The sequence below is a fragment of the Acartia tonsa genome, chromosome 12, assembly GCF_053477335.1.
Source record: "Acartia tonsa isolate MP-2025a chromosome 12, ASM5347733v1, whole genome shotgun sequence".
NCBI lineage: Eukaryota > Metazoa > Arthropoda > Copepoda > Calanoida > Acartiidae > Acartia > Acartia tonsa.
In genome coordinates, this window is record NC_137271.1 from 3,378,148 (window position 1) to 3,403,880 (window position 25,733).

At 40.4% G+C, this 25,733-nt stretch overlaps 1 protein-coding gene across 1 annotated transcript; it reads right to left on the reverse strand.

Annotated features, from left to right (window-relative positions):
- Positions 1 to 1,252: 1,252 nt before the first annotated feature.
- Positions 1,253 to 15,920, reverse strand: LOC145334206 (uncharacterized). Its single transcript, XM_080179579.1, has 10 exons — positions 15,727 to 15,920; positions 14,580 to 14,674; positions 12,937 to 13,066; positions 12,071 to 12,121; positions 5,115 to 5,281; positions 4,213 to 4,247; positions 3,441 to 3,508; positions 3,227 to 3,278; positions 2,451 to 2,514; positions 1,253 to 2,080 (listed from the first exon to the last, which is right to left on the reverse strand). The coding sequence occupies exons 1-10, from the start codon at positions 15,806 to 15,808 to the stop codon at positions 1,985 to 1,987; spliced, it is 840 nt and encodes a 279-aa protein (XP_080035705.1). The 5' UTR covers positions 15,809 to 15,920; the 3' UTR covers positions 1,253 to 1,984.
- Between the last annotated feature and the right edge of the window lie 9,813 nt (positions 15,921 to 25,733).

Here is a 25,733-nt window from a genome sequence, read left to right on the forward strand (position 1 = left end):
AAAAATTCCATTGTACATAAAATGCTATTTTGAAATGCCTAGAACTTTTTTGTTATTGAAGCTAAAGGCTTTAAATTTGGGGTATTGGGTCTTCTTGTGGCAGTCTGTCAGCAGTTAAAGCGTGTTATTTCTTGCAGGCGTCCTTTAAACATCTTTAAACGCAAAGCTCTGAAATCAGACTGTAAAACAAAACAAAAAACTATAATTTTACCTTGTTGTTCTTGGAATTCCAATGGTCCAAAAATCAGATAAATAGGATAATTATATCATACAGAAATTATTGTCAAAAAGGTTAAAAAAGCAGAATGTTTTAAATCGACTTACGGACTTTCTAATAACAATAAAAAAGTTGCTACGCTTTCTAAATCATACCTAACTACTACAACAATTATCATGCAAAGTTTGAAATTGATTGGACAATTCTAAAATGCCTAAATTAATCATAAAAGATCAATTCTTTATGTACGGACGAAGGACCAATATTATAGAAAAGCTTCGCTTTTAAATATTAATATAAGCTGTAAATATTTGTAAATACAGGAAAACGAAGATAAATTTGATGTATTACAAAACATAATTATATGGACTTTATTCTTAATTAGTTTAAATAATAAACAACACTCCTAAATAACATAGGATATGGAGGAAAGGTTTGCTGATTGAAAAACAAAATTTCATTTCTTTATACTGGCTGATGTCATTAATAGTTATAGTATGGGGAATGCCTTGGCCCAAAACAGGCGCAAATCATTACCATGCACAGTTAGGACTTCCAGACAAAGGTCCTTCTATCGAAAAAGTTGTCTGTTGAGTGTTACTAAGTCTTATACCTCGAATGTTTGATCAACATTGATCAATTTGAAATCAAATTATAAATCTAAGTTGGTTAAATTAACGATTAAATTAAGATATTCGTTTTAGACGATAGACTGACCCTGAATGTAAAGGAGCAATTGATAAAGAACATTTGTGGATATTATACCAGGGGGAAAAACTGTCGTCAATTTAGGTTGCTAAAATGGAGCTCATTTGATGGTAGGTGAGTTTATCCAGTAGGAAGGGAGGGAATGGGGTAAAGAATTAAAAATTAAATTGAAATATGAATAATTTAGATACTTTATTAATACAATACATACATGTATAAATAATACATATTATTTTTATTATTTTATCAATCATAAGATACTGAAAAAGCATATAATCATTTTCATTAGTGAAATAGCTTATTTTACAATAGGTTTTCGGGCCCGTTAATCCGCTGGATTAAAAACAATTCTAAGCCGTACTGAAAAGTCATTTGTCGTATCGTGTTAAAGCCAGTTTTCTACGAATATTAAAGTAAAAATCATTTGGGCTAACAAACAGTTTTAAACTTATCTAGGAAAAGCTGTCTATAATACGATATGATAAATAACTATTTCAGTATGGTTCTGAATCTCACTCTTCAGGGCTACAAACAAAAACAATCGTTTTTTTGGGGCTTTACCACAAAGTGCATGTTATGCACCGATAATCCCCCCTCTTAGATAATTCTTAGTTTTATGATCAGATTACAATTAAAGGGGGTGGGAAACTTATAACCCCTTGCGAAGAGCATTGTGGGTACTATACATCCGGTATCAAAACCGGTGGCTATCCAATTTAACCTAACTTAACATCACCTAGTGATAAACAAGAATTTTAAACAAGGGAAAAATTGTCGTCAATTTAGGTTGCTAACATGGACATAATCTATTGGTCAGTTCGTTCATTAAGAAAGGGGGGAGGGTTTGGGGTAAAGGGGTTGGATGTGGAGGTAGGGTCCTTATTTTAGCCAGCTACAAGTTTCACTAGATAACCTGGTGCAAGATCCATGTAATAATAAATAATAATAAAAGATAATTATATTTGCTATTTAACTAATTGTTTTTTAATTCACGATAAGTCTATTTCTCTTGTATCTTTATAAGTAGCGAAGCTACTCTACAACTAGTATTTTCTTTCCTCAAGAAAGATCCGGAATAAGCCATAGGGCCAGAAGTTCAGCTGCCAGGGATAGCAGCGTGAAGGCAGGTACCAGCGCCGGTAGCAGCAGAGAGATCTACAAAACAAGAAAAGTTAGCTTTTTTTAAAAAAAAAATGAGCAGGATGTTCGTCTGTCTGTCTGTGTGTACTGAAGGATCTCGCTAATTGCTGAATCGAAACTTTTTCTTAGGTCAAGAGAAAGTTTATGAACTATTTTGGGGAGGGTACCTCCATTCATCCTACCATAATAAATCGCCCATAGAAAAAAATCACCACTCCCCATACTCCCTTCCCTCATTACAACTGGTCCTTTAACGAAAAGTGAAAAAAAAATTTTTGTCTAAAAGTAAAGATATCTGTAAAATCCTGAAGTAATGCATGCAGTATTTAGACAGTATTGGACAGGTTTTAGATTATTTTTTTTTTAATAGGAAAAAGATAATTACCATAACAAACCAAGTAACCATTTTAGTTAGGAAACTGAAAAACAAATCTGCCGCTAACAGTTGACTAAGATTATTTTGATTATTTCAAAAAAAATAATATTTAATCTAATGGAAGACAAATGAAGGGGTAGTTTCACGAAATGCATTTGAACCTAATTGAGTGAACCGCATATTTTATCCTGGTTAAATGGTTAAACTACATTTATATGGCATATATTTGAAAGAATTTCAATTTTCTACCACGTAGTTTTTAAAATATCAAGATTTTAAAATCGTCTTTTTAAATTGCATATATCACAAAAAGACAATTTTCAAGTCTTGATATTTTACAAACTACGTGGTAGAAAATTGAATTCAATCCAAATATATGCTATATAAATGTAGTTTAACCCATTAACTAGGAAAAAATATGCGGTTCACTAAATTAAGTTCAAATGCATTTCGTGAAACTACCCCTTTAAAAGTTGAATGAATTATAACAATGGATATAGTATAATCGTGGATAATGATATATTGACGGGGGAGAAATTTATTGTCAATTTGGCATGCTTTTATAGACCTCATTTAATGGTCAGTTTGTTCATCCAGTAAGGGGAGGGGGTGTGGATGGGGTAAAGGAGATGGATAGGGTGTAATTATATTTTAGCCAGATGCGAGCATAACTTTATCATAGTACATGAAATCTCGTGCGACATCCACCAGTATCTAAACCGAATAAAAATCTATTATAGAGTTATTTTTAAAAAGTACAATTTTAATTTTTTTGAAATAATTTCCTGTATTTTAGATTGTTGGGTAGCACTGTAAAGGGATCATCTTCGCTTTCAGCTGAAATTTAAAATAATGGATGTAGAAATAACCTAACCCAAGATATATCAAAGTTTAAAATCAATAGAACACTTCTAACATGCATTAATTATCAAAAAAAGCTTATTGTTATGTACGGATAGACCCTGATTATAGAAATGCTTCGCTTTAAAAAGCATTTACCTATAAGCCTTGCAATTTCTTGTTGATTTCCACTAGCAATAATCCTCTGTATTTCAGGCATCTTTTCTCTAAAAGAAATAGCTATTTATCGCACTTTGTTATAGACAGCTTTCTACGCACGGTTATCAAAATAGAAATTATAAGATTAAACCCAGTTTAGTTAGCCTAAAGGGCTTAAAGGTACAAGCTAACAAAACTGGTATTAAGCTTATGATTTTATTTCATTATTTGTGGAAAACCGATTCTAATCCAGCGGAAATTAATCGGTTTCGAAGCCGTAATGGCAATATTGTTAGAAGCGAAGTAATTACATAATTTACTTTTTATGTCCTTCCGTCTATCTCAAATAATGTAGGGAAAATGTGATTTTCTTGGCTACAACTAAAGATAGGCTGCTGATTACTTTGTCCGTTTGTTAGTAAGTGGTTTTTGTGCTTCGCTACTAATGGATATTATCATGCTATGTTAACACCTTTAAGCCTTTAAGTGGCGCTGGGAGGAAATTGACATTGGACTGTAAATTAAATTATTTCCCAAATAGTAATCAACCAATCTCTTATTCTTAGGCTTAAAACTTTAGGGACGGGTGATTTAGATCATCATAATTGGAGATGTACATTGTGCTATCCCATTATTATGTATGATAATAAAGGTTTGCCTTTAGTTTTTAGAGAAAAAGTATTAGTGTTTTATGAAAAAAACATTAAAATTATTTATTCATTATTTGCAATCACGCAACCTAACAATTTATTATAAAATTAAAAGTTTTAACCTGAGATAGATCTCCTGAAGTGTTTCTTTTCTGTGCTGAAATACATATGCCAATGAGTTTATATCTAATATGTCGGTCGGTCGGCGATGCTATCTTATTCTTATAGGAAAAGTGAAATGGGACTATCCACGAACAAGGGTAAGTTATTCTTAGCACCTTTCAGCAGTGATTCAGTGTTGTTTTGGTGAATATACTTATTATTAATATCGTTATATCGACTAAATAATTTAAGTTTCACCATGATTTTCAAAAAACAAAACTTTGAAAGGAACTTTAGAAGCTGCTTAGAATCACTTGTTCGTATCTATCAATCTTTCTATTAATCTACCAATCAATAAATCAATGTGTATATCAATAAATCTTTTAATATATTTATCAATCTATCATTTTATTTATCTAAATATCATAGCATGTATTCATCTATCTACCTATAAATCTTATCGAAACAGGATTATAAGATGGTAGATCTATCCATCCATCTATCTATCTATAAATCTTACCGAAATAGGTAGAGATAAACCAGGTAATTGAAATGGTGGATCTATAGAATCTTGCCTATCAATAGCTGGAGTATCTGCTCTATCCATAGCAAGAGTATCACCTCTATAGTTTAATTTATCATCTATCTATCTATCAATCAATCAATGAAATCAATGCATCTATCCATCTATTTACATATGAATCTTACCGAAATAGGTAGTGTTAAACCAGGTAAATGAAATGGTGGATCTAAAGAATCTTGTCTATCAATAGCTGGAGTATCTGCTCTATCTATAGCAGGAGTATCATATATATAGTTTAGTTTATCATCTATCTATCCATCATTTCGTACATCATTCAATCTATTTAGTATTTATCTATAAATCAATGCACCTATCAATCTATCTACCTATCAATCTTACCGAAATGGGTAGTGATAATCCAGGTATATGAAATGGTGGATCTATAGAATCTTGTCTATCAATAGCTGGAGTATCTGCTCTATCTATAGCGGGAGTAGCATCTCTATAATTCATTCCATTATATGGATCTTCATTATTTACTTCTACATAAGCTTCGTCGTCAAAACCTTAAAAACAATATTTGAATAGCAGCTGCAAAAATATTTATATAATGAGTTAATTTGAGAGGTTATATTGTGGTATGCGGCAACTCTGGGCCATGCAGAAACCAAGACATTATAGTGATGCTACGCACCCAGCTAAATCCTGTTATTCTACAATTGTAAAGCCACCTGAAAATATGTCAGATAACGGTATTGATTTCATCTCTCAGTTGTCCTGCAAATGGAGGGAGGGGTGTTACCCCTCCCTCTCCCTTCTCAAGCACCGGAACCTTCCCCTTCAACCACCAAGTTATCAGCACCACCTCAGCCCTGAGGATAAAGGATCTAAGCCTTCCCTCACCTGATAGAATCACCCCCACACAGACTGTTGTTGTCACAGTAATCATCAAACCTTCCCTTTTTAGTACCCAGACCTACCACTCAACCCCTCTATGCTTATCTACCTATTGTGCTGTTCCATGGGCTATCCTGCCTCCCCCGGACAGGGATAGCCATCTACCTAACCATTGCAACTATCTATGTTTTACTTGTATGATTTACATTTAACTATCTTTATTCCTAATCCATATGTATTTATATTATGTTGTACAACTTTAGTAATCCTTAGACCTTCAATAAAGGAACAACTGAATAGATTCTGTTTATTATTTAGTGATTGCTAGAGAAGCGTAGCTTCTCTATAGTATAGGTGTCCACGTCTGTTCACACTGCCGTAGTCATTTGAACTCTGGTGTCTGCCATTTATCCTAGGCGGATACCACAACTTTTGGTGACAGCTGTGTGAGATTACGGCAAACCACAAGTGTAGAGCAGACGCGCAGCTGAGGCTAAGGTACTCCCAGCAGTGAAACTGGCAAAACTGACACAAGCAACCTGAATTACCCACCCTGGATAGCAAGGTCTAACTCTGTATCCGGCAGTTGTGGAAGCGAAACTGGCAAAACTGACACAAGCAACCTGAATTACCCACCCTGGATAGCAAGGTCTAAATCTGTATCCAGCAGTTGTGGAAGCGAAATTCGACGGAGAACCGCGAAGAGCGACGAAATCTAACGGAGGATTGTGAGCTCAAGGGCTGAAACAGGCCTGCGGACTGGCTGAAACAGGCCAAATAATTGCAGACGGCTGAAACAGGCCCATTACTTACTGCGAAAGATAGCGGGATTCGAACCCACGGCGCTGCAGGACAGGACATTCCCTGCCGCCACTCTCCGGATTCGAACCCACGGCGCTGCAGGACGGGACATTCCCTGCCGCCATCACCTGGATTTGGACCCACGGCGCTGCAGGACGGGACATTCCCTGCCGCCAACTGGCTGAAACAAGCAAAATAGCTGCGAGCTGTGAGCGAAAATACGAGTGTAGTGGACCAAACAGAAGAAAAAACTACGTTAACTCCAAGTATCCTGAGAGGCTACAGCGCAGCCACCCATCTAGAAAAGCAGATATTATATCACATTGTAGGGATTACCACCCTAGTGTGAAGGCTGAACAATAGATTTATGAGCAAGGATTGGTAAACAATTTGTTGTGTATTGTGATAAAACTAAAAATAGAACAGGCTTGGTAAGCAAATCTGTTGTGTATTGTGATAAGGCCAAAAATAGAATCTAGATGTAATATAACAATGCATTGATAAACAATCTAACCACCCAAGCCTCCAGCACAACAAATACACCCCTTATTCCAGAGGAAAGGGAGGGGCCCACCATCCATTGAAGAAAATACAATCGAGGTGACATAACAATAAGCCCAGGATTAAGGAAAAGGGGCACAAATTACCTCACCACACAGTTACCTCAAACCTGTAACACCCCCCTCCCCATAGGGGGGAACGGACGGTTTTACCCCGCCCCCTCACGCGCTTCCCCTCCTACCCACACTTAAATAAGTCCGCCCACAGTGTGGAGATAGCGACCGGGAGAACAGAGCGCCATTTACGGGTCGCAGAGCTTAGGACGCAACAAAAAAAATTCAACGGAAAAAGAGAGATCCAGCGAATCAATGAGAAAGCAGATTGAGGGATAGAAGCGCGTTTTACCTGTGTGCACACTCTGACGGCGCGTAGGCGCGTTGCAAGAAGAGGGGATTTCACACACACACACACACACAGGAGAGGGGCCACTCTATAGCATACAACAGAGATATTTTTTTAGAAGAAAAACTTGCAAGCTCCTCCCTCCCTATCTACAGTGTGATAAGGAAAACTAAATCAGTTCCTTAGACCAGCGCAGACCCTCAACATCTTCCTAGCCCTGCCAACCCTACTTCAAAGCTGAGTGGCTAGTGAAAAAAAATATATGTATATATAAATACCCAAGTGATAAATAGTGTTGTTTTTTTTGTATCATGGGTGCAAGTAAGTGAATACTAACCTCACCATACAACACTGGAGACTGATATGGTAACTGAACGAAAGTACGCCCACCCTGTGGACATAGCCTGACTTGATGCCCCACACTGGGCAGTGGTGGTGTGTACCTTGACCATAGACCCTCATAGTTGTGAACTATATACAGAGGAAGCGTGATTTTTTGGAGCAAGGAGGAAAGCTAGCTAGCTCTGGGGATATTCCTATACACGTATATATATATGGGAGTGTAGCCATATATATAGATAGCCTACATATCCATATATCTACTAGCAGATACGCTCCTAGAGACATCTATGGATACCTAACATATTCCCTTTTATCTCTAAGCTAAGATCCGCTGGTTATCACAGAAATCAAGAGCTATACTGGAAAGGAGAACAACTCAGGCTCAACAGTTAAACAAGACGCTGGCACCAACAGACCAACCCCCTGCTACTTATCATGGGGACGCTCCAGCCACCGAAACTCTTGAGCCAGGAGGACAGAGCCTACGGCTACGTGGACTACCACCCTAATTACACAGCTATAGTATCTATAATAGGGGTGAGCCGGCTCGAACCTCCTTGCGGCGCGGCTACTCTACTCTGCTCCTATATCTACAAGATGAGAAATTGTCAGCCCCTAGCCCGACGTGCGGCAATAGAAGACATTCCTGATTGGGCATTAACTGTGTGCCTAGGCATGCTGCTGGCACTGTGGTGGACAGAAGTCTTCATTTGGACCATAACCACCAACATCTGTACCCCACCACTCTCTGCTTCTTCATACAAGGTGCTGCTTCTGTTATTACTTTGGCCTACTGTGTTGAGTACAGTGAACATAAAACACATGCCAGGTCACAGACCCCTGGTCCCTGAGATGCCCTTGTCTGGAAGGGTGACTGAATGTCCGCTGCACAGCTCCTGTACAGTTGGTGCTCAACGCACGAGAAATGGAGATACTGGACTGGGGATTGTTGAACCTGTATGTGTCCTCCTGGGGGTGTTGAACGATGCGACTGAGCCTAATGAGAAGGTGACAAGCTTCAGAGACTTAGTGGCCAGCCCCCAGATGGACACTACCACCAGAACTGAGACTCCAAAGGGCCCAGCCCTAGGGCCAGTACCACCTGTGTCTGGGGTGGAAAGGTCCTCCCTGGCGCTGGCCTCACCAACCTGGAGGATGGGGAGCTGTCCCAGGGGAATAGGCTCTTCACCCAGATGCCCGACGCGTACCTGGGGGTGGGGGAGCCGCCACCCAAGCCTCCCTGGGAGCCCCCAGGCATGGAACGACTGGGGACCGGCCTAAGGATGGAGAATGGTGACCTGCTGCAGTGGAAGGCTTTACCCAGCACGGAGGGAGCAGGGTTGACCAGCAGCAGTGAGGCTGTTCCCCCACACTCCAAGACCAGATGCCTCTACTCTGTTGAACCACTGCACATGACCCAGCCAAGTCCCCCCATGCTGCTGAAGATGGAGGCCCACCAGGATGCAGAGCTCCAACTAGGGAAGTCAATAAGAAGGCCACCCCCTGCCAAAACCAGAATCACCGCAGGGGCTCCCCACCAGCAGCTGACGGAGCCTGGCAGGGACGCAATACCAGCTGGCAACTCTGGCCCAACTCAGGTGGCTACCAACAGCCTGCTGGCAGTCCAGAACACAGTTCAGGCTACCATCAGTATGGCATCTTCTGGGCCTTGCTGGTTCAACTGTGGGTACCTGTCCACACACTGGCCACAGATACCCCCCAGAGATCATAGCCCCCCTTCCAACTGGCACCATCAACGGCCTTTGCTACCAACTACCTGGCGTAACTGGAGGCCGGATCCCTCATGTGGAGAAGCACCTGCAGAAGCTAAGGCCGAGGCTGGCCTCGCCACCCAGGAGAGGAGAGCCGCTGTTGGATGGAAGGGACCTGTGTGTATGGGGAGGAGGCTGAATGTAACCAAGGAGCCACCACAAGCAGCCCAGCACTGCCTGACCCCTAGTAGGGGAGACCCTGTTTGTCAGCTGGTGCCCCAACTGGAGGAGGAGAGACCTGGCAGGTTGATACACCCTGGGGAAGCCAGACTGATGGGACCCAGCTGGACGAAGGAGCGCTGCCGCTTCAACGGCCACACAGCCGCCAAGTGTAGAACCGGTTGGGACCAGGCAATGAAGAAACACCAGGCAGCCCAACAACCTGCATACAACCAGTCTGACACCCAGGTCTACCTGGAGGGAGATGCCCAGCCGTCACCCCAACCAGCTGCCGCCGCTGGGGCCGCGGCTACCCAGGAGTCTGTGTCTCAGATTGGGACCATAGTGGCCAGGATCAACGTGCTGGGAGGAGCGGCTGAACCCAACCGGGTTGGCCTGGACGTCAGCCTCAACCCCATGGGACCGGTGTTCGTGCAGCCAACCAACATTGCGGAGCCAGAAGTCCTGCGGCCTCTGCCGGTCGGCCTCAACATGATGGTACCCGTCAGACCGCGTCCCCCGAAGGAGGAGGTAACCCCTGTCACCCCCAGCGAGAGCCGAGGGGCGCTACCCAGCGCCACCGGGACGGTGTACGGGGAGGCCCTGGCGGCCGCCGAGTGGGAGAGGCAAGAGGCGCTAGCCAGCGAGTCCGAGTCGATGTATGGGACGCCAACCGGCGTCGCCACCTGGAAGGAACGAGAGGTGCTTCCCTGCACCACCAAGCTGATGTCTGGGGCGACAACCGTCGCCGCCACCTGTGAAGACTGGGGGGTGCTATCCAGCGCCCCACGCTGGTGCCTGGGGCAACAACCGTCGCCGCCACCGAGAGACCTGGACCCCTGTGAAGACTGGGGGGTGCTATCCAGCGCCCCCACGCTGGTGCCTGGGGCGACAACCGTCGCCGCCACCGAGATACCTGGACCCCGGAACGAGCCCGCAGCCCCAGAGGAAGGGGTGACACCCGTCACCCCCAGTCAGCCAGAGCCCCCAGCCAGCAGGGAGAGTCCAGCTGTCCCTTACCCTCAACTGCGTCCAGCTGTCTACCTGCCCGCGTTGACAGAGACCCTGGAAGCCGAATGAACCTGACCAGCCCCGAGGGCGAAGAAGCTGCGCCTGCATCCAGTAGCCAGCCTGCCAGCAGCAAGGTGACCAACACGATGGAGACCACCAGCCCAGTAGAGAAACCTGAAGAGGTGTATACCAGGCGGCTGTTGGTCCAAGCCCCCTCATGTGCTGTGCCACCCCTGGAGGTTGCCAGGGTGGCCTCAGAGGTACACATCCAACGGCCAGAACATCCAACAGGACCAGCTACTCCAGCAGATATAGCAGATTCCGTTCGACCTGGGGAGGGCTGGAGTCTACCACCGTTCAGCAGCTGGTATCCTGGCGGACCCATTCCACAAGGACAACAAACTGAAGGCCGCAACCACTGTCGGAAGTCTGGCGGTGCAGACAACCCCTCCCAGCCTTCCGAGGGGAGAGTTGTGGTATGCGGCAACTCTGGGCCATGCAGAAACCAAGACATTATAGTGATGCTACGCACCCAGCTAAATCCTGTTATTCTACAATTGTAAAGCCACCTGAAAATATGTCAGATAACGGTATTGATTTCATCTCTCAGTTGTCCTGCAAATGGAGGGAGGGGTGTTACCCCTCCCTCTCCCTTCTCAAGCACCGGAACCTTCCCCTTCAACCACCAAGTTATCAGCACCACCTCAGCCCTGAGGATAAAGGATCTAAGCCTTCCCTCACCTGATAGAATCACCCCCACACAGACTGTTGTTGTCACAGTAATCATCAAACCTTCCCTTTTTAGTACCCAGACCTACCACTCAACCCCTCTATGCTTATCTACCTATTGTGCTGTTCCATGGGCTATCCTGCCTCCCCCGGACAGGGATAGCCATCTACCTAACCATTGCAACTATCTATGTTTTACTTGTATGATTTACCTTTAACTATCTTTATTCCTAATCCATATGTATTTATATTATGTTGTACAACTTTAGTAATCCTTAGACCTTCAATAAAGGAACAACTGAATAGATTCTGTTTATTATTTAGTGATTGCTAGAGAAGCGTAGCTTCTCTATAGTATAGGTGTCCACGTCTGTTCACACTGCCGTAGTCATTTGAACTCTGGTGTCTGCCATTTATCCTAGGCGGATACCACAATATCAATATTTTAAATCAATATTAATTGAAAATGATTAATTGAAAATTTAATAGTATAGCAAAGCTTTTCTATAATTCGGTTTTTCTGTCTGTGAGTCCATCATATGGGGGCAATGTGTTTTTCTTAACTTCTCTTTAAGACTATGATATATTTTTTGTTTTCGATATTCCTATTCAAAGATCATCCAAGAGGTTATTTTGTGTATCTTCTTTGAGAATGTACATCAATTTATCGGCTATTGTCTTATCCCTTTATGTCTCTGATATTATACAGTTTAAAAAATCAAAATTGTTTTTAATTCTAACCTGTTGAACTATGTGTCAACTTTCTTCCCTCTCTTGGATTTGCATTTGTATCTGTTGCATAGAAAGCTCTAATAATTTTGTTTCAAAGTTAATTTAATAGATAGTAATCGATATTTAATTACTTGGATGTTGCACCAGACTTTTATGTACACTAATATAGTTATTCTCTCAGCAGACTAAATAGCGATATACCCCCTTTACCCAATTCATTTCGCTCCTACAAGATGAACGAACTGACCAATAAATGAGCAACTTGAATTGACGAAAATTTTACCCTCTCAATATTCTATATGCATTGAGGAAGTACATACAGCAATAAAAAAAGAAAAATGCGCTTGTTAAAGTTACTAACTAAAAAAATATTTTTAGCATTAATTACAAGAATATAATAATCAATCAGGGATCTAAAGAGATAAGACAATGGCAGATAAATTAATATAAATCCCCAATGGTGATTCACAAAAATAACTCTTCTATATATTACAATTAGTGGTTGAAACGTTTGGACACTCAACTAAATAAACTTACCAATCAAAATTCATAAAAGTCCTCATGTTTTTAATCAAACGAATAAGACAACGTTGTCATAAAACTTTGGGTACTAGTGTAATAAACAGTCTAATGTCTCCTCCCTACCTGAAAATTAAATGTATTTAGGCAAAACGATTTTTTTAAAGTCAATTTCTCGTATTTTGAAAACCGCATGGTAAAAAATTATGATTTATTACTATAATTAATGGGTAAAACAAATATGGATTACTAATCTTAAATTTCGAAGACTTTTTTTTGTAAGTACCTTTCAACTTAAATATTATTTGTATAGGTACCAATAAATATAACGGATTTTATTCTAATTAGAGAATTTCCTTTAGTTTTTGGTTCATTTTCATTTGTATTATACTTGATTGATGGTTCAGGTTTTAGAGGAACAACTTTGGTTTCACTTTCTATTATTGCAGAAGCTTTATCTGTTTCATTTTCAACATTTGTTGATTGTCCTTTACATGTATACTCTAGATGTTACGTTTTTGTTTTAGAGATTTTAAAAGATAAATAAATATCCCAGTAAGGCTTCAAAACCGATTGATATCTGCTGGATTAGAAACGGTTCTCGGCCATGCTGAAAAGCCATATATGTATAAAGTCGTATTACAGTTTGTTAGGCAGAGATGGGAAAAAACCAGGTTTTTTTTTAAAAAAGATCAAACAAGTGTGGTTTATTTGGTTTAAACCGGTTTTTATTGGTTTTTATTAATAAAAACCATTTTTTTTGTTTTTTTTTAATAAGTTTTTTGGTTTTTTTTAATAATATCCAAATTAAAGTATTCTAATTTAGTATAACGGGGTAGTTTCACGTAATGCATTTTAACTTAATTTAGTGAACCGCATATTTTATCCTGGTTAAATGGTTAAACTACATTTATATGGCATATATTTGAAAAAATTTCAATTTTCTACCACATAGTTTTTGAAATATCAAGACTTGAAAATCGTCTTTTTAAATTGCATATATCACAAAAAGACAATTTTCAGGTCTTGATATTTTAAAAACTACGTGGTAAAAAATTGAATTTATTTCAAATATATGCTATTTAAATGTAGTTTACCCCATTAACTAAGAAAAATATGCGGTTCACTAAATTAAGTTCAAATGCATTTCGTGAAACTACCCCTTTAGTATAAAGATTTAAACTATTAAAAGAATTTTGAATTAGGTATTTATGTTTTTGACTGTATTGTTTACATTATAAAAAGACTAGCGGCTAGGCCCCTAGAGGCCTCTAGGGGTACTTGAGGAGGAGAGAGTCGAATTTAATAATTGAATTTTTTATTTTATATTTTGTAAGAAAAAGTAAAAAAAAGTGTCACACCCCCAAAGAAAATAGTTATAAACCTTCCCGGGACCTATGAGAAGCTACCCGGTTAAGGAGAACCCAATCGGTTCAGCGGTTAGCGAGATCCTTTGGTACAAACATACAAACACATAAACACACATACAAACATCCTGTTACTTTATTATAAGGATATAACTGGAAAGATAGGCCTTTGTATTAAAAAAAACCATTTAAACCATCCCACCTTGGTTATTTTTGGTTTTTTTAGCTTTTTTTTTGGTTTAAACCACTTGATTAAAACCACGTGGTTTTTATTTTGCCATCCCTGTTGTTAGGCCGGGCCTTCGGCCTCTCAGGGCTAACAACATCCAGTATTTCATTTTAATATCCGCGGAAAGCTGTTTATAATACGAAGCCTTTAAAATAGCGTAAAACCTTTCCAAGACTTCGATTCAAAAATAATAAAAACCTAAAACTTTCCCAAAAACTATGTCAAGCTTCTCGAGATAAAAACCTTATTCAGTTACGTGGAAAGCGACGAAAAACGACATCGGAAAAGCAAACCTATAGAGAAGATTCGCTGAAATAATTTGATCATATGTTAGATTACCTTAAATACGTGACTATTTAAAAGAGTAGCTTCGCTACTAGCAACTTTTGTATCTAGAGTATTTTCCTTTATTGTTATTTTGTAATAGTTTACTGGATAGCTGGAAAAAATGTTCTAGTGTACTTCGAGACTCCTCTATTGAATGTACATCGCTGCTACCTAAAAATATGTATATTTAATTAATATAATTCATATGTATCAATATGCTCAATACTCAAAGTTCTCTTTCGCTAACCGGTCCTTTTTAATTCTTCTTAACAAAAGAGCTTAAAATAGGTACTTAGAAGGTTTCCAAATATTTTAAAAATAGGTAAAAATCAGCCATCCCAAAAGCAACAGGCCCAAGAAAAAAAACCAACATTTTTTTTAATTCAAAATATAGGTCATGTCTCCCCCCCGGCCCCCCCCCCCACCCCTCCTCTTGAAACGCTCATTTGTTTATTTCTCATTTTAACTGAAAAAGGAATTTGAAAGTCGTCCTCTAAAGATAAATGTTTTAAAACTTTTATTTGGAATTTGGTATCTACAAACTACAAAAAAAACTATACTATATCATATAATGGAGAAGAAACTAGTGGCTACGCCACTTGAAAAAAGGGGTAAGAAAAAATCCGTTTCAAATTTGAATTTAAGAGTTTATAAAAGAAAATTAAATACAATTTGGGGGAGGGGTCATTGAGGGTGATTTCTCTCAAGGGGTTAAGGCATACTATTCCAAATGTTAATAGACCTTTCCTAGACCTCAGCGCTCGGCTCCCTAGCCTGCCTAGCCGCAGCGCTCGGCCCCCTTGCCTGCCTAGCCGCAGCGCTCGGCCCCCTTGAAAAATTGAAAAAAATTGTAAAAAATTTTCTAAGAGGATAACGCCCGAGATCCTTTGCTACAGGCAGAAAACACACTTATCCTATTTTATAAAGCTGTAAGTTTTTTTGTCTGTAGCAAATGATCTCGTTAACCGCTGAACCTTTTAAAGTTCTTCTTTACATTGAAGCTCTTATAGGTCTAGGGTAGGTTTTTAACCATTTTAGGGTAGAGTATATCCACCCTCTCAATAAAAATGACCCCCTTAAAAAAAAAAATTTTCTTTTTCTTTTTAAAACTTAAATTGAAAATGTTGAGAGGGGGGGGTCAACTTTTCTCCCTCCCACCTTAAGTGCCCCCAGAGGCTTCTAGGGGGCGTAGCCGTTAGTTCTTCAATATAATAGGATATTACCTCTACCAATCAGATCCAAATTAATCTGCCTAGTATCAGCTAGCTGCAATAACGCATAGATAGATAACAATCTCATCAGCATTTTTAATTTTTCTTTAGTCCTTACAATCAAAATAACTTTTTGGTCATAATTTTTTTCTAAAAATCACTATACTCCATTTTATACTTAATATAAATACGTAATTTTATATCTGAAAAAATATAACTTTAGCGTACATATAAACAGTTTGCTCAAAATCAAAATAATAATAAATAAACAGCTGATTTTAGTTTTATACTATAATAGAAGTATAACCCCAGATGGTTCGTACAACCTGAAAAGGAATTTCTAACAGATTTTTACCATAAGAAATTCAACAAATTATAGCTGAATTAGTATGATGACGAAATTCAAATGAAAAAAAAATAACGGGCCGTTTGAAACAAAACGGTACATTTTTTAATAATAAGTGGATTGTTCCTCAGGGAGAGAGAGGACAATGGGTTGTTTATTACACTACTCCCGAAAGTTTTATAATAACGTTTTCTTATTTGTTGGCTTAACGACTTTGGGAACTTTTAGTTTATTTTGATTGGTTTGTTCATTAAGTTTAGTGACCAAACATTTTAATCACTTATTCTTCAGAAAGGGTAATTTTGTGTAACATTATTGGGGATTTATATTAATCTAACGGCCATTGTCTTATCCTAAACTGTTTTTCCATTGGTCCAAAAAGAAATTGTGGATCTATATTTCTAAAATATATACTTTATACTGGTTTCTGTAGTTATTTAAATCATGTAATATTACTTTAAAATATCTTGCTAGAACAGCTAATATTTCTTATGTGACTACACATTATGAAAAAGTATTTAAGACACCTTTTTGTGTACGGTAATGTAAAGGATTTATTGTTTCTTGGATGTTGAACCAGATTTTCATGTACTGTGACAAAGTGATCAAAGTGATGCTTGCAGCTTGATAAAAAAAAACAATCCTTTCCCCTCTTGCTAGATAAACGAACTGACTAATGAATAAGGTTCATGTTAGCAAGCTAAATATACGACAATTTTTCTAATAACAATAAATCCACGTATATTCTATATCCATTGTAATATATTGTTTCTCAGGTAGGAGGGGGACAATTGAATGACAATTATACTGGTGCCAACGTTTTTAAATCAGTCTCTAATTCGTTGGCTAAACAACTTTGATTTTATTTGATCCAAAATTTTTCATCTTTGTCTTATCCCTGAATATCCCTGACTGGTTCAAACCATCAGGGATTAAGATAAACTATTCTGTCCTTTTATTAGCAGGTGTGAAGTCAATTGAAATAAAAAAATATGTTTATATAATTTTTTATTAAAATACTAAAATTTTAAAGAGTGATTTTTGACTTTACTCCCTGTATAAAGGGGTCATAGAGTATATATAACTAGTTTTAGAAAATAAAAACAAAAAGACGATTATGTCTAATTAGCAAAGCTTTAAAAGTAATTTAATCGTTAAATTCAGTGCAAATATTATATTAGTTTTTTAGTCGAATGTAATGATTAATTTATATCAATATTAAAAAATATCAAAATAGCTCAGAACAAAACCAAGCCATAATAACTATAAAAATCAAATAGCCTAAAGCCATCCCGGGAAATATGTGAAGCTTCCATTATGAAAGGTGAACTCAATCAGTTTAGCAGTTATGAAATCTTAAGCTACAGACAAAAAAAACCTTACTGATTTATCAAATTAACTACAGGAAAGGTTTCGTGGTTATTAAAAATAAAAAAAATACAATTTACCAACAAAAAGAGTATCTTTAAACGTATTATTTTTAATTAACAATATGTTTCACAATAAAACTCTAAGATTTAACTAAGAATTATCAGCAAAACTCATAAAATGTTTTCCTCTTTATATTTATTTATCAGGTTAGGGCTGATTTATTCTGCCTTCGTAGAACTATCATATCAATTGTCAAAGAACGTACTATACTTACAATCCACCCCATTTACCCCATACCCCCCGTCCTACTGGATGAACAAACTGGTCAATAAATTAGGTCCATAAATGACTACAAATTTTATTATATCCAAGCATATTCAATATCCACTGTGCCATACAACTATTTAAAAGGGTTGATAGCATCCGTAATAAGAAGAAATAAAACAGTGACAAATAGAAAAATAAAACAAGGATGACAACATCCATTGAAGCAAAAATTAACAAAGAAGACTTTTACAAATATAAAATTACTACAACTCATACAGTATTTATCAATTTAGTTAGAAGTCTAAATAAAAATTTTATTTTTTAAAAATCCCAAAATTAATTGATGCTTAAAAAGTTTAAACAGAAACCCTTTAAGAGACTTGATTTGAGAGATGCTATGCTTGTAATATAATGCCTAGTCGTTCTAGAAATCATTATTCTAAAAATCATCGGTAATCTCTTTTTATATAATTATGCGAAACTATTATAATTAAATCGACAGGATCATTCTAATATAGCTAACTGAACGATCACAGATATCCTTTACGGACGTGTGGAACGACCCTAATTTTTAAAAAAGCCTCGCTTATGAAAATAATGCAAGCAAGGACGTCTAAGCTTTCTTTATTTTATGGGGTCATAAAAATTTAGCGCAAAGCGATTTGAAATTGTGTTCATAACCCTCCCATGCCCCTTTGGATTAACATAGGATGGGGTTTAATAGCACCTACATTATCAGACTAAAGGAGATAAATTTTAACACATTCTTAATGATGATTAACAAAATTACCCCATTCTGTAGAATAAAATTAATGTTTAAAATAATATTGAAGTATTTAAAGTTTTTGTGCCAACGAATAGGATATCGTTGCTACAAAATGTTTCTTTAAAAAATGTGATTAAACAGAATGTGTAAAAACAAGGATGACAACATCCATAAAAACGAAGCACTAAATCACACGGTAGGACCAACGGACATTAACACTAATAAAATGTCAGAACTGAATTATCAGAATATAAATGTATAAGAGTCAAAACAAAATTGTAAGTAAATTTGTTGAAAAACTGCTTGATACAGGATAATGTTTATGGACATACTTACATTTTTAGGACTTGATTATAGAGTTGCTTCACTTATAACATTATACTTTGTTGTCCAAGGAATCAACATACCAAAAATCAGATCAATCGGATGATTAGATCACATAGAAATTTGTTGTTAAAAAAGTAAAAAAATCAACATGTTTAAAATGAACGTACGGACATTCTTGTAATGATTACAGAGTTGCTATGCTTTCTAAATAGTACCTAACTACTAAAGGAACCACCATGCAAAGTTTGAATCGATAGGACAATTCTAACATGCCTAAATTAACGAAAAAAGCTATCTATCTGTGACGGATGTACGGACCGACCCTAATTATAGAAAAGCTTCGCTTTTAAAAATAGATCGTTCTATATGTTCACTCTACAAATGTAGTTATGTAACTAAAATAATAATCCATTTAATTTACCTCCAACTAAAAATAGATAAAAATATAGTCATAAATATCTATAAATAGAACTATTTACCCCTTTCATTAACAGTTATAATCAGGGATCTAAAGAAATAAGACAATGGCCGATAAATGTATGTACATCTACAATAATGATGCACAAAATCACCCGTCTTGTAGATTACAATTAGTGATTGAAACGTTTGGAAACTCAAGTGAATGAACCAACCAATCAAAATTCAATAAAAGTCCCCAAAGTCAACGAATAATATAAAACTCGGGGACTAGTTTAATATAAACTTAAACTGTCCCCTTCTTTCCTGGTTATAATCCATTCAAAAGCCATTAATTAGGTAATAAAGATCATTAGATTGGCGAATATTTTTAAAACGTTGAATGGTGGATTTATTTTTATAAATCATAAGCAAACGTTTTGCTTTTTTTATAATATTTGATTATATACCTATATATTTTTGCAATTAAAGTATTTAATTTTTTTAGAATTAATCCTAGATTCGAATTAAATAGTGTTCAAAAATTTCCGTTCCACCATCGGTCAACCTGTTACCACTAAACGCGCATTCGCGAGCGCGCTGCGGGTTTTTGAAACTTTGTAGTTGTAGTATCACATTACGTTTACGGACTTATTTCAAATAAAATTCTAGTGTGATTTTAAACATAATAAATCTAAGAAATAGCTTTATTTATTTTACACGGATGACATTACACTATGGGTTATTTATCATATCGTATTATAGACATCTTTCCACGGATATTAAAGAAAAGATTAAAACAAGTCCCGGGCTAACAAAACTGAATTGATTTTATGAAATTGATTTTGAGTTTATGGGAAACTGTACATTTTACTATTGTAAAACTTATGGTTTTTGTTCTACTCTCCAATTTATATAGTCCCCTATTATTAAAAGAACTAGCTGCTGCGCCCCTAGTGTCTATGTATTTGAAGGGGGAAGGAGAACTCATAGAAGTCAAATAAACCACCTTGAATATAAAAAAAAATAGCCCAAACCCACCCTGGAACCTATTATACCACCCTGGAACCTATTATACCAAGGTACCAAATTTATTGTTCATACCTTGCATAGGGCCTGGGCAGGTTTTTAGCTATTTCTTACAGCTATATACTAGGTTAAGTACTGATGTAAATGTAAATTAGATTAAGAATAAGCTTTACTACAACGACCTTTAGAAAATCTTATGAAAATCTATCATTAACAAATATGACAACATCCATAAAAGCGAAGCTCTAAAATCAGAAGGTAATTTAAAAACTTTTCAATAATAAACAAACAAATGTAAAAATTCCCGTAAACTTTTGGAACGATCAGTTCAGCCGTTTATTATATCTCACGGAAATGCTTATATATTACATCATTTAATTTAAATGTTTTAATTTAAAAATCTACTTTTATTAAATAAATTTGTTAATATTCTGTTTTTCGTCAATTTAGCTTACTATGGTGGACTTCATTTATTGGTTAGTTCGCTAATTCTAGAGGAGGAAACGGGATGGAGTTAAAGGGGTGGATTGGGGTATTGTTATTTTAGCCAGCTGTAAGTGTTACTTTATCAGAATACATGAAAATCTGTTGCAACATCCAAGTAATAATGTATCGATTTTTAAAACAATTTAAAAATATTTAATAAAGAAATCTCTCAGAAAAATTCTCTACTTTTCTCTCTATTTTGTTATCATCTTGTCTTTAATGAAAATTGTCATAGTTACCTTTTTTATTAAAAGCGAAGCTTTTCTATAATAAGGATCGGTCCATTCATCCCTCCGTAATGGTTAGCTCTATTCGTTAAATTAGACATGTGAGAACTGCCCTATCGATTTCAAACTTTGCATGATGCTTCCTATAATATTACGATTTAGAAGGCATAGCTACTTTATAATCGTTACCAGACTGTCCGTACGTCAATTTTAAATATGTTGATTTTTAACCTTTTTTGACAACAAGTTACAGAATCCTATTACAACATATTACAATGTTGTAAGCAAAGTATCTCTCTAATCAAATCCAAAAATGTAAGTATGTCCTTAAACAGAATCCTCCTTTTAAGCAGTTTTTAAACAAATTTACTTACAATTTTATTTAGAGTTTATATAGTTTATAATAATACACATATATTTTGCTTAATCTTCAACTCCACGTGTTAATGTTTGTGTGTCCTACCGTTATGGAGCTTCGCTTTTATGGATGTTGTCATCCTTGTTACAATATTTTTAGGAATCTTTATATATATAATCTTATTTTCTCTCATACAAATTCTTTACAACAGCCGTTACAGTGATAGTGTGGTATCCGCCTAGGATAAATGGCAGACACCAGAGTTCAAATGACTACGGCAGTGTGAACAGACGTGGACACCTATACTATAGAGAAGCTACGCTTCTCTAGCAATCACTAAATAATAAACAGAGTCTATTCAGTTGTTTCTTTATTCAGGGTCTAAGGGTTACTAAAGTTGTACAACATAATATAAATACATATGGATTAGGAATAAAGATAGTTAAAGGTAAATCATACAAGTAAAACATAGATAGTTGCAATGGTTGGGTAGATGGCTATCCCTGTCCGGGGGAGGCAGGATAGCCCATGGAACAGCACAATAGGTAGATAAGCATAGAGGGGTTGAGTGGTAGGTCTGGGTACTAAAAGGGAAGGTTTGATGATTACTGTGACAACAACAGTCTGTGTGGGGGTGATTCTATCCGGTGAGGGAAGGCTTAGATCCTTTATCCTCAGGGCTGAGGTGGTGCTGATAACTTGGTGGTTGAAGGGGAAGGTTCCGGTGCTTAAGAAGGGAGAGGGAGGGGTAACACCCCTCCCTCCACTTACAGGACAACTGAGAGATGAAATCAATACCGTTATCTGACATATTCGCAGGTGGCTTTACAATTGTAGAATAACAGGATTTAGCTGGGTGTGTAGCATCACTATAATGTCTTGGTTTCTGCATGGCCCAGAGTTGCCGCATACCACAACTCTCCCCTCGGAAGGCTGGGAGGGGTTGTCTGCACCGCCAGACTTCCGACAGTGGTTGAGGCCTTCAGTTTGTTGTCCTTGTGGAATGGGTCTGCCAGGACACCAGCTGCTGAACGGTGGTAGACTCCAGCCCTCCCCAGGTCGAACGGAATCTGCTATATCTGCTGGAGTAGCTGGTCCTGTTGGATGTTCTGGCCGTTGGACGTGTACCTCTGAGGCCACCCTGGCAACCTCCAGGGGTGGCACAGCACATGAGGGGGCTTGGACCAACAGCCGCCTGGTATACACCTCTTCAGGTTTCTCTACTGGGCTGGTGGTCTCCATCTTGTTGGTCACCTTGCTGCTGGCAGGCTGGCTACTGGATGCAGGCGCAGCTTCTTCGCCCTCGGGGCTGGTCAGGTTCATTCGGCTTCCAGGGTCTCTGTCAACGCGGGCAGGTGGTGGTTGCCATACTGTAGGAACGTTGCCTCCCTCAGGCTCATCCTGGACATTGGCAGGGTGGTGCATGGCAGTCAGACCTGCAGGGTAGGGGAAGGTAACAGTCCATCCCCTGTGCCGGAGGCTGTCTTGGATCTGCAAGGTTGGCTCCGCTCTAGTTGGCTGTGGGACAGGCCAATCCACGGCCACTGCTGCTGGTGGACTGGAGGCACAAGGCTCCGGATTTCCTCCCCTAGCCTGAAGGTGTCCAGGCACATCGTCTCCATCTTGGGTAGACATAATTGTTGGGGATCCTCTACTTCTATGGTTAGGCTCGGCACTTGGTGCATCTAGTTGAGTTACTCCCCAGGCAGCGGTCAAAGCTTCTTCAGTTTGGCTGGTAATGGCTGATATCCTGGTTCCTGGGGCAGATGCAGGGGGCGCAGGCAAGTTTGACCCAGCACAAACTTCCTGGTACACCAATGCAATACAATTACCCTGGCTTGGTTGAGGGAGGTAGACAGCTGGTCGCAGTTGAGGGTGAGGGACAGCTGGACTCTCCATGCTGGCCGGGGGCTCTGGCTGACTGGGGGTGACGGGTGTCACCCCTTCCTCTGGGGCTGCGGGCTCGTTCTGGGGTCCAGGTATCTCGGTGGCGGCGACGGTTGTCGCCCCAGGCGCCAGCGTGGGGGCGCTGGATAGCACCCCCCAGTCTTCACGGGGGTCCAGGTCTCTCGGTGGCGGCGACGGTTGTCGCCCCAGGCACCAGCGTGGGGCGCTGGATAGCACCCCCCAGTCTTCACAGGTGGCGGTGACGGTTGTCGCCCCAGACTTCAGCTTGGTGGTGCAGGGAAGCACCTCTCGTTCTTCCCAGGTGGCGACGCCGGTTGGCGTCCCATACATCGACTCAGACTCGCTGGCTAGCGCCTCTTGCCTCTCCCGCTCGGCGGCCGCCAGGGCCTCCCCGTACACCGTCCCGGTGGCGCTGGGTAGCGCCCCTCGGCTCTCGCTGGGGGTGACAGGGGTTACCTCCTCCTTCGGGGGACGCGGTCTGACGGGTACCATCATGTTGAGGCCGACCGGCAGAGGCCGCAGGACTTCTGGCTCCGCAATGTTGGTTGGCTGCACAAACTCCGGTCCCATGTGGTTGAGGCTGAAGTCCAGGCCAACCCGGTTGGGTTCAGCCGCTCCTCCCAGCACGTTGATCCTGGCCACTATGGTCCCAATCTGAGACACAGACTCCTGGGTAGCCGCGGCCCCAGCGGCGGCAGCTGGTTGGGGTGACGGCTGGGCATCTCCCTCCAGGTAGACCTGGGTGTCCGACTGGTTGTATGCAGGTTGTTGGGCTGCCTGGTGTTTCTTCATTGCCTGGTCCCAACCGATTCTACACTTGTCGGCTGTGTGGCCGTTGAAGCAGCAGCACTCCTTCGTCCAGCTGGGTCCCATCAGTCCGGCTTCCCCCGGGTGTATCAACCTGCCAGGTCTCTCATCCTCCAGTTGGGGCACCAGCTGACAAACAGGGTCTCCCCTACTAGGGATCAGGCAGTGCTGGGCTGCTTGTGGTGGCTCCTTGGTTACATTCAGCCTCCTCCCCATACACACAGGTCCCTTCCATCCAACAGCAGCTCTCCTCTCCTAGGTGGCGAGGCCAGCCTCGGCCTTAGCTTCTGCAGGTGCTTCTCCACATGAGGGATCCTGCCTCCAGTTACGCCAGGTAGTTGGTAGCAAAGGCCGTTGATGGTGCCAGTCGGAAGGGGGGCTATGATCTCTGGGGGGTATCTGTGACCAGTGTGTGGACAGGTACCCACAGTTGAACCAGCAAGGCCCAGAAGATGCCATACTGATGGTAGCCTGAACTGGGTTCTGGACTGCCAGCGGGCTGTTGGTAGCCACCTGAGTTAGGCCAGAGTGGCCAGCTGGTATTGCGTCCCTGCCAGGCTCCGTCAGCTGCTGGTGGGGAGTCCCTGCGGTGATTCTGGTTTTGGCAGGGGGTGGCCTTCTTATTGACTTCCCTAGTTGGAGCTCTGCATCCTGGTGGGCCTCCATCTTCAGCAGCATGGGGGGACTTGGCTGGGTCATGTGCAGTGGTTCAACAGAGTAGAGGCATCTGGTCTTGGAGTGTGGGGGAACAGCCTCACTGCTGCTGGTCAACCCTGCTCCCTCCGTGCTGGGTAAAGCTTTCCACTGCAGCAGGTCACCATTCTCCATCCTTAGGCCGGTCCCCAGTCGTTCCATGCCTGGGGGCTCCCAGGGAGGCTTGGGTGGCGGCTCCCCCACCCCCAGGTACGCGTCGGGCATCTGGGTGAAGAGCCTATTCCCCTGGGACAGCTCCCCATCCTCCAGGTTGGTGAGGCCAGCGCCAGGGAGGACCTTTCCACCCCAGACACAGGTGGTACTGGCCCTAGGGCTGGGCCCCTTTGGAGTCTCAGTTCTGGTGGTAGTGTCCATCTTGGGGCTGGCCACTAAGTCTCTGAAGCTTGTCACCTTCTCATTGGGCTTAGTCGCATCGTTCAACACTCCCGGGAGGACACATACAGGTTCAACAATCCCCAGTCAGTATCTCCACTTCTCGTGCGTTGAGCACCAACTGTACAGGAGCTGTGCAGCGGACATTCAGTCACCCTTCCAGACAAGGGCATCTCAGGGACCAGGGGTCTGTGACCTGGCATGTGTTTTATGTTCACTGTACTCAACACAGTAGGCCAAAGTAATAACAGAAGCAGCACCTTGTATGAAGAAGCAGAGAGTGGTGGTGTACAGATGTTGGTGGTTATGATCCAAATGAAGACTTCTGTCCACCACAGTGCCAGCAGCATGCCTAGGCACACAGTTAATGCCCAATCAGGAATGTCTTCTATTGCCGCACGTCGGGCTAGGGGCTGACAATTTCCCATCTTGTAGATATAGGAGCAGAGTAGAGTAGCCGCGCCGCAAGGAGGCTCGAGCCGGCTCACCCCTATTATAGATACTATAGCTGTGTAATTAGGGTGGTAGTCCACGTAGCCGTAGGCTCTGTCCTCCTGGCTCAAGAGTTTCGGTGGCTGGAGTGTCCCCATGATAAGTAGCAGGGGGTTGGTCTGTTGGTGCCAGCGTCTTGTTTAACTGTTGAGC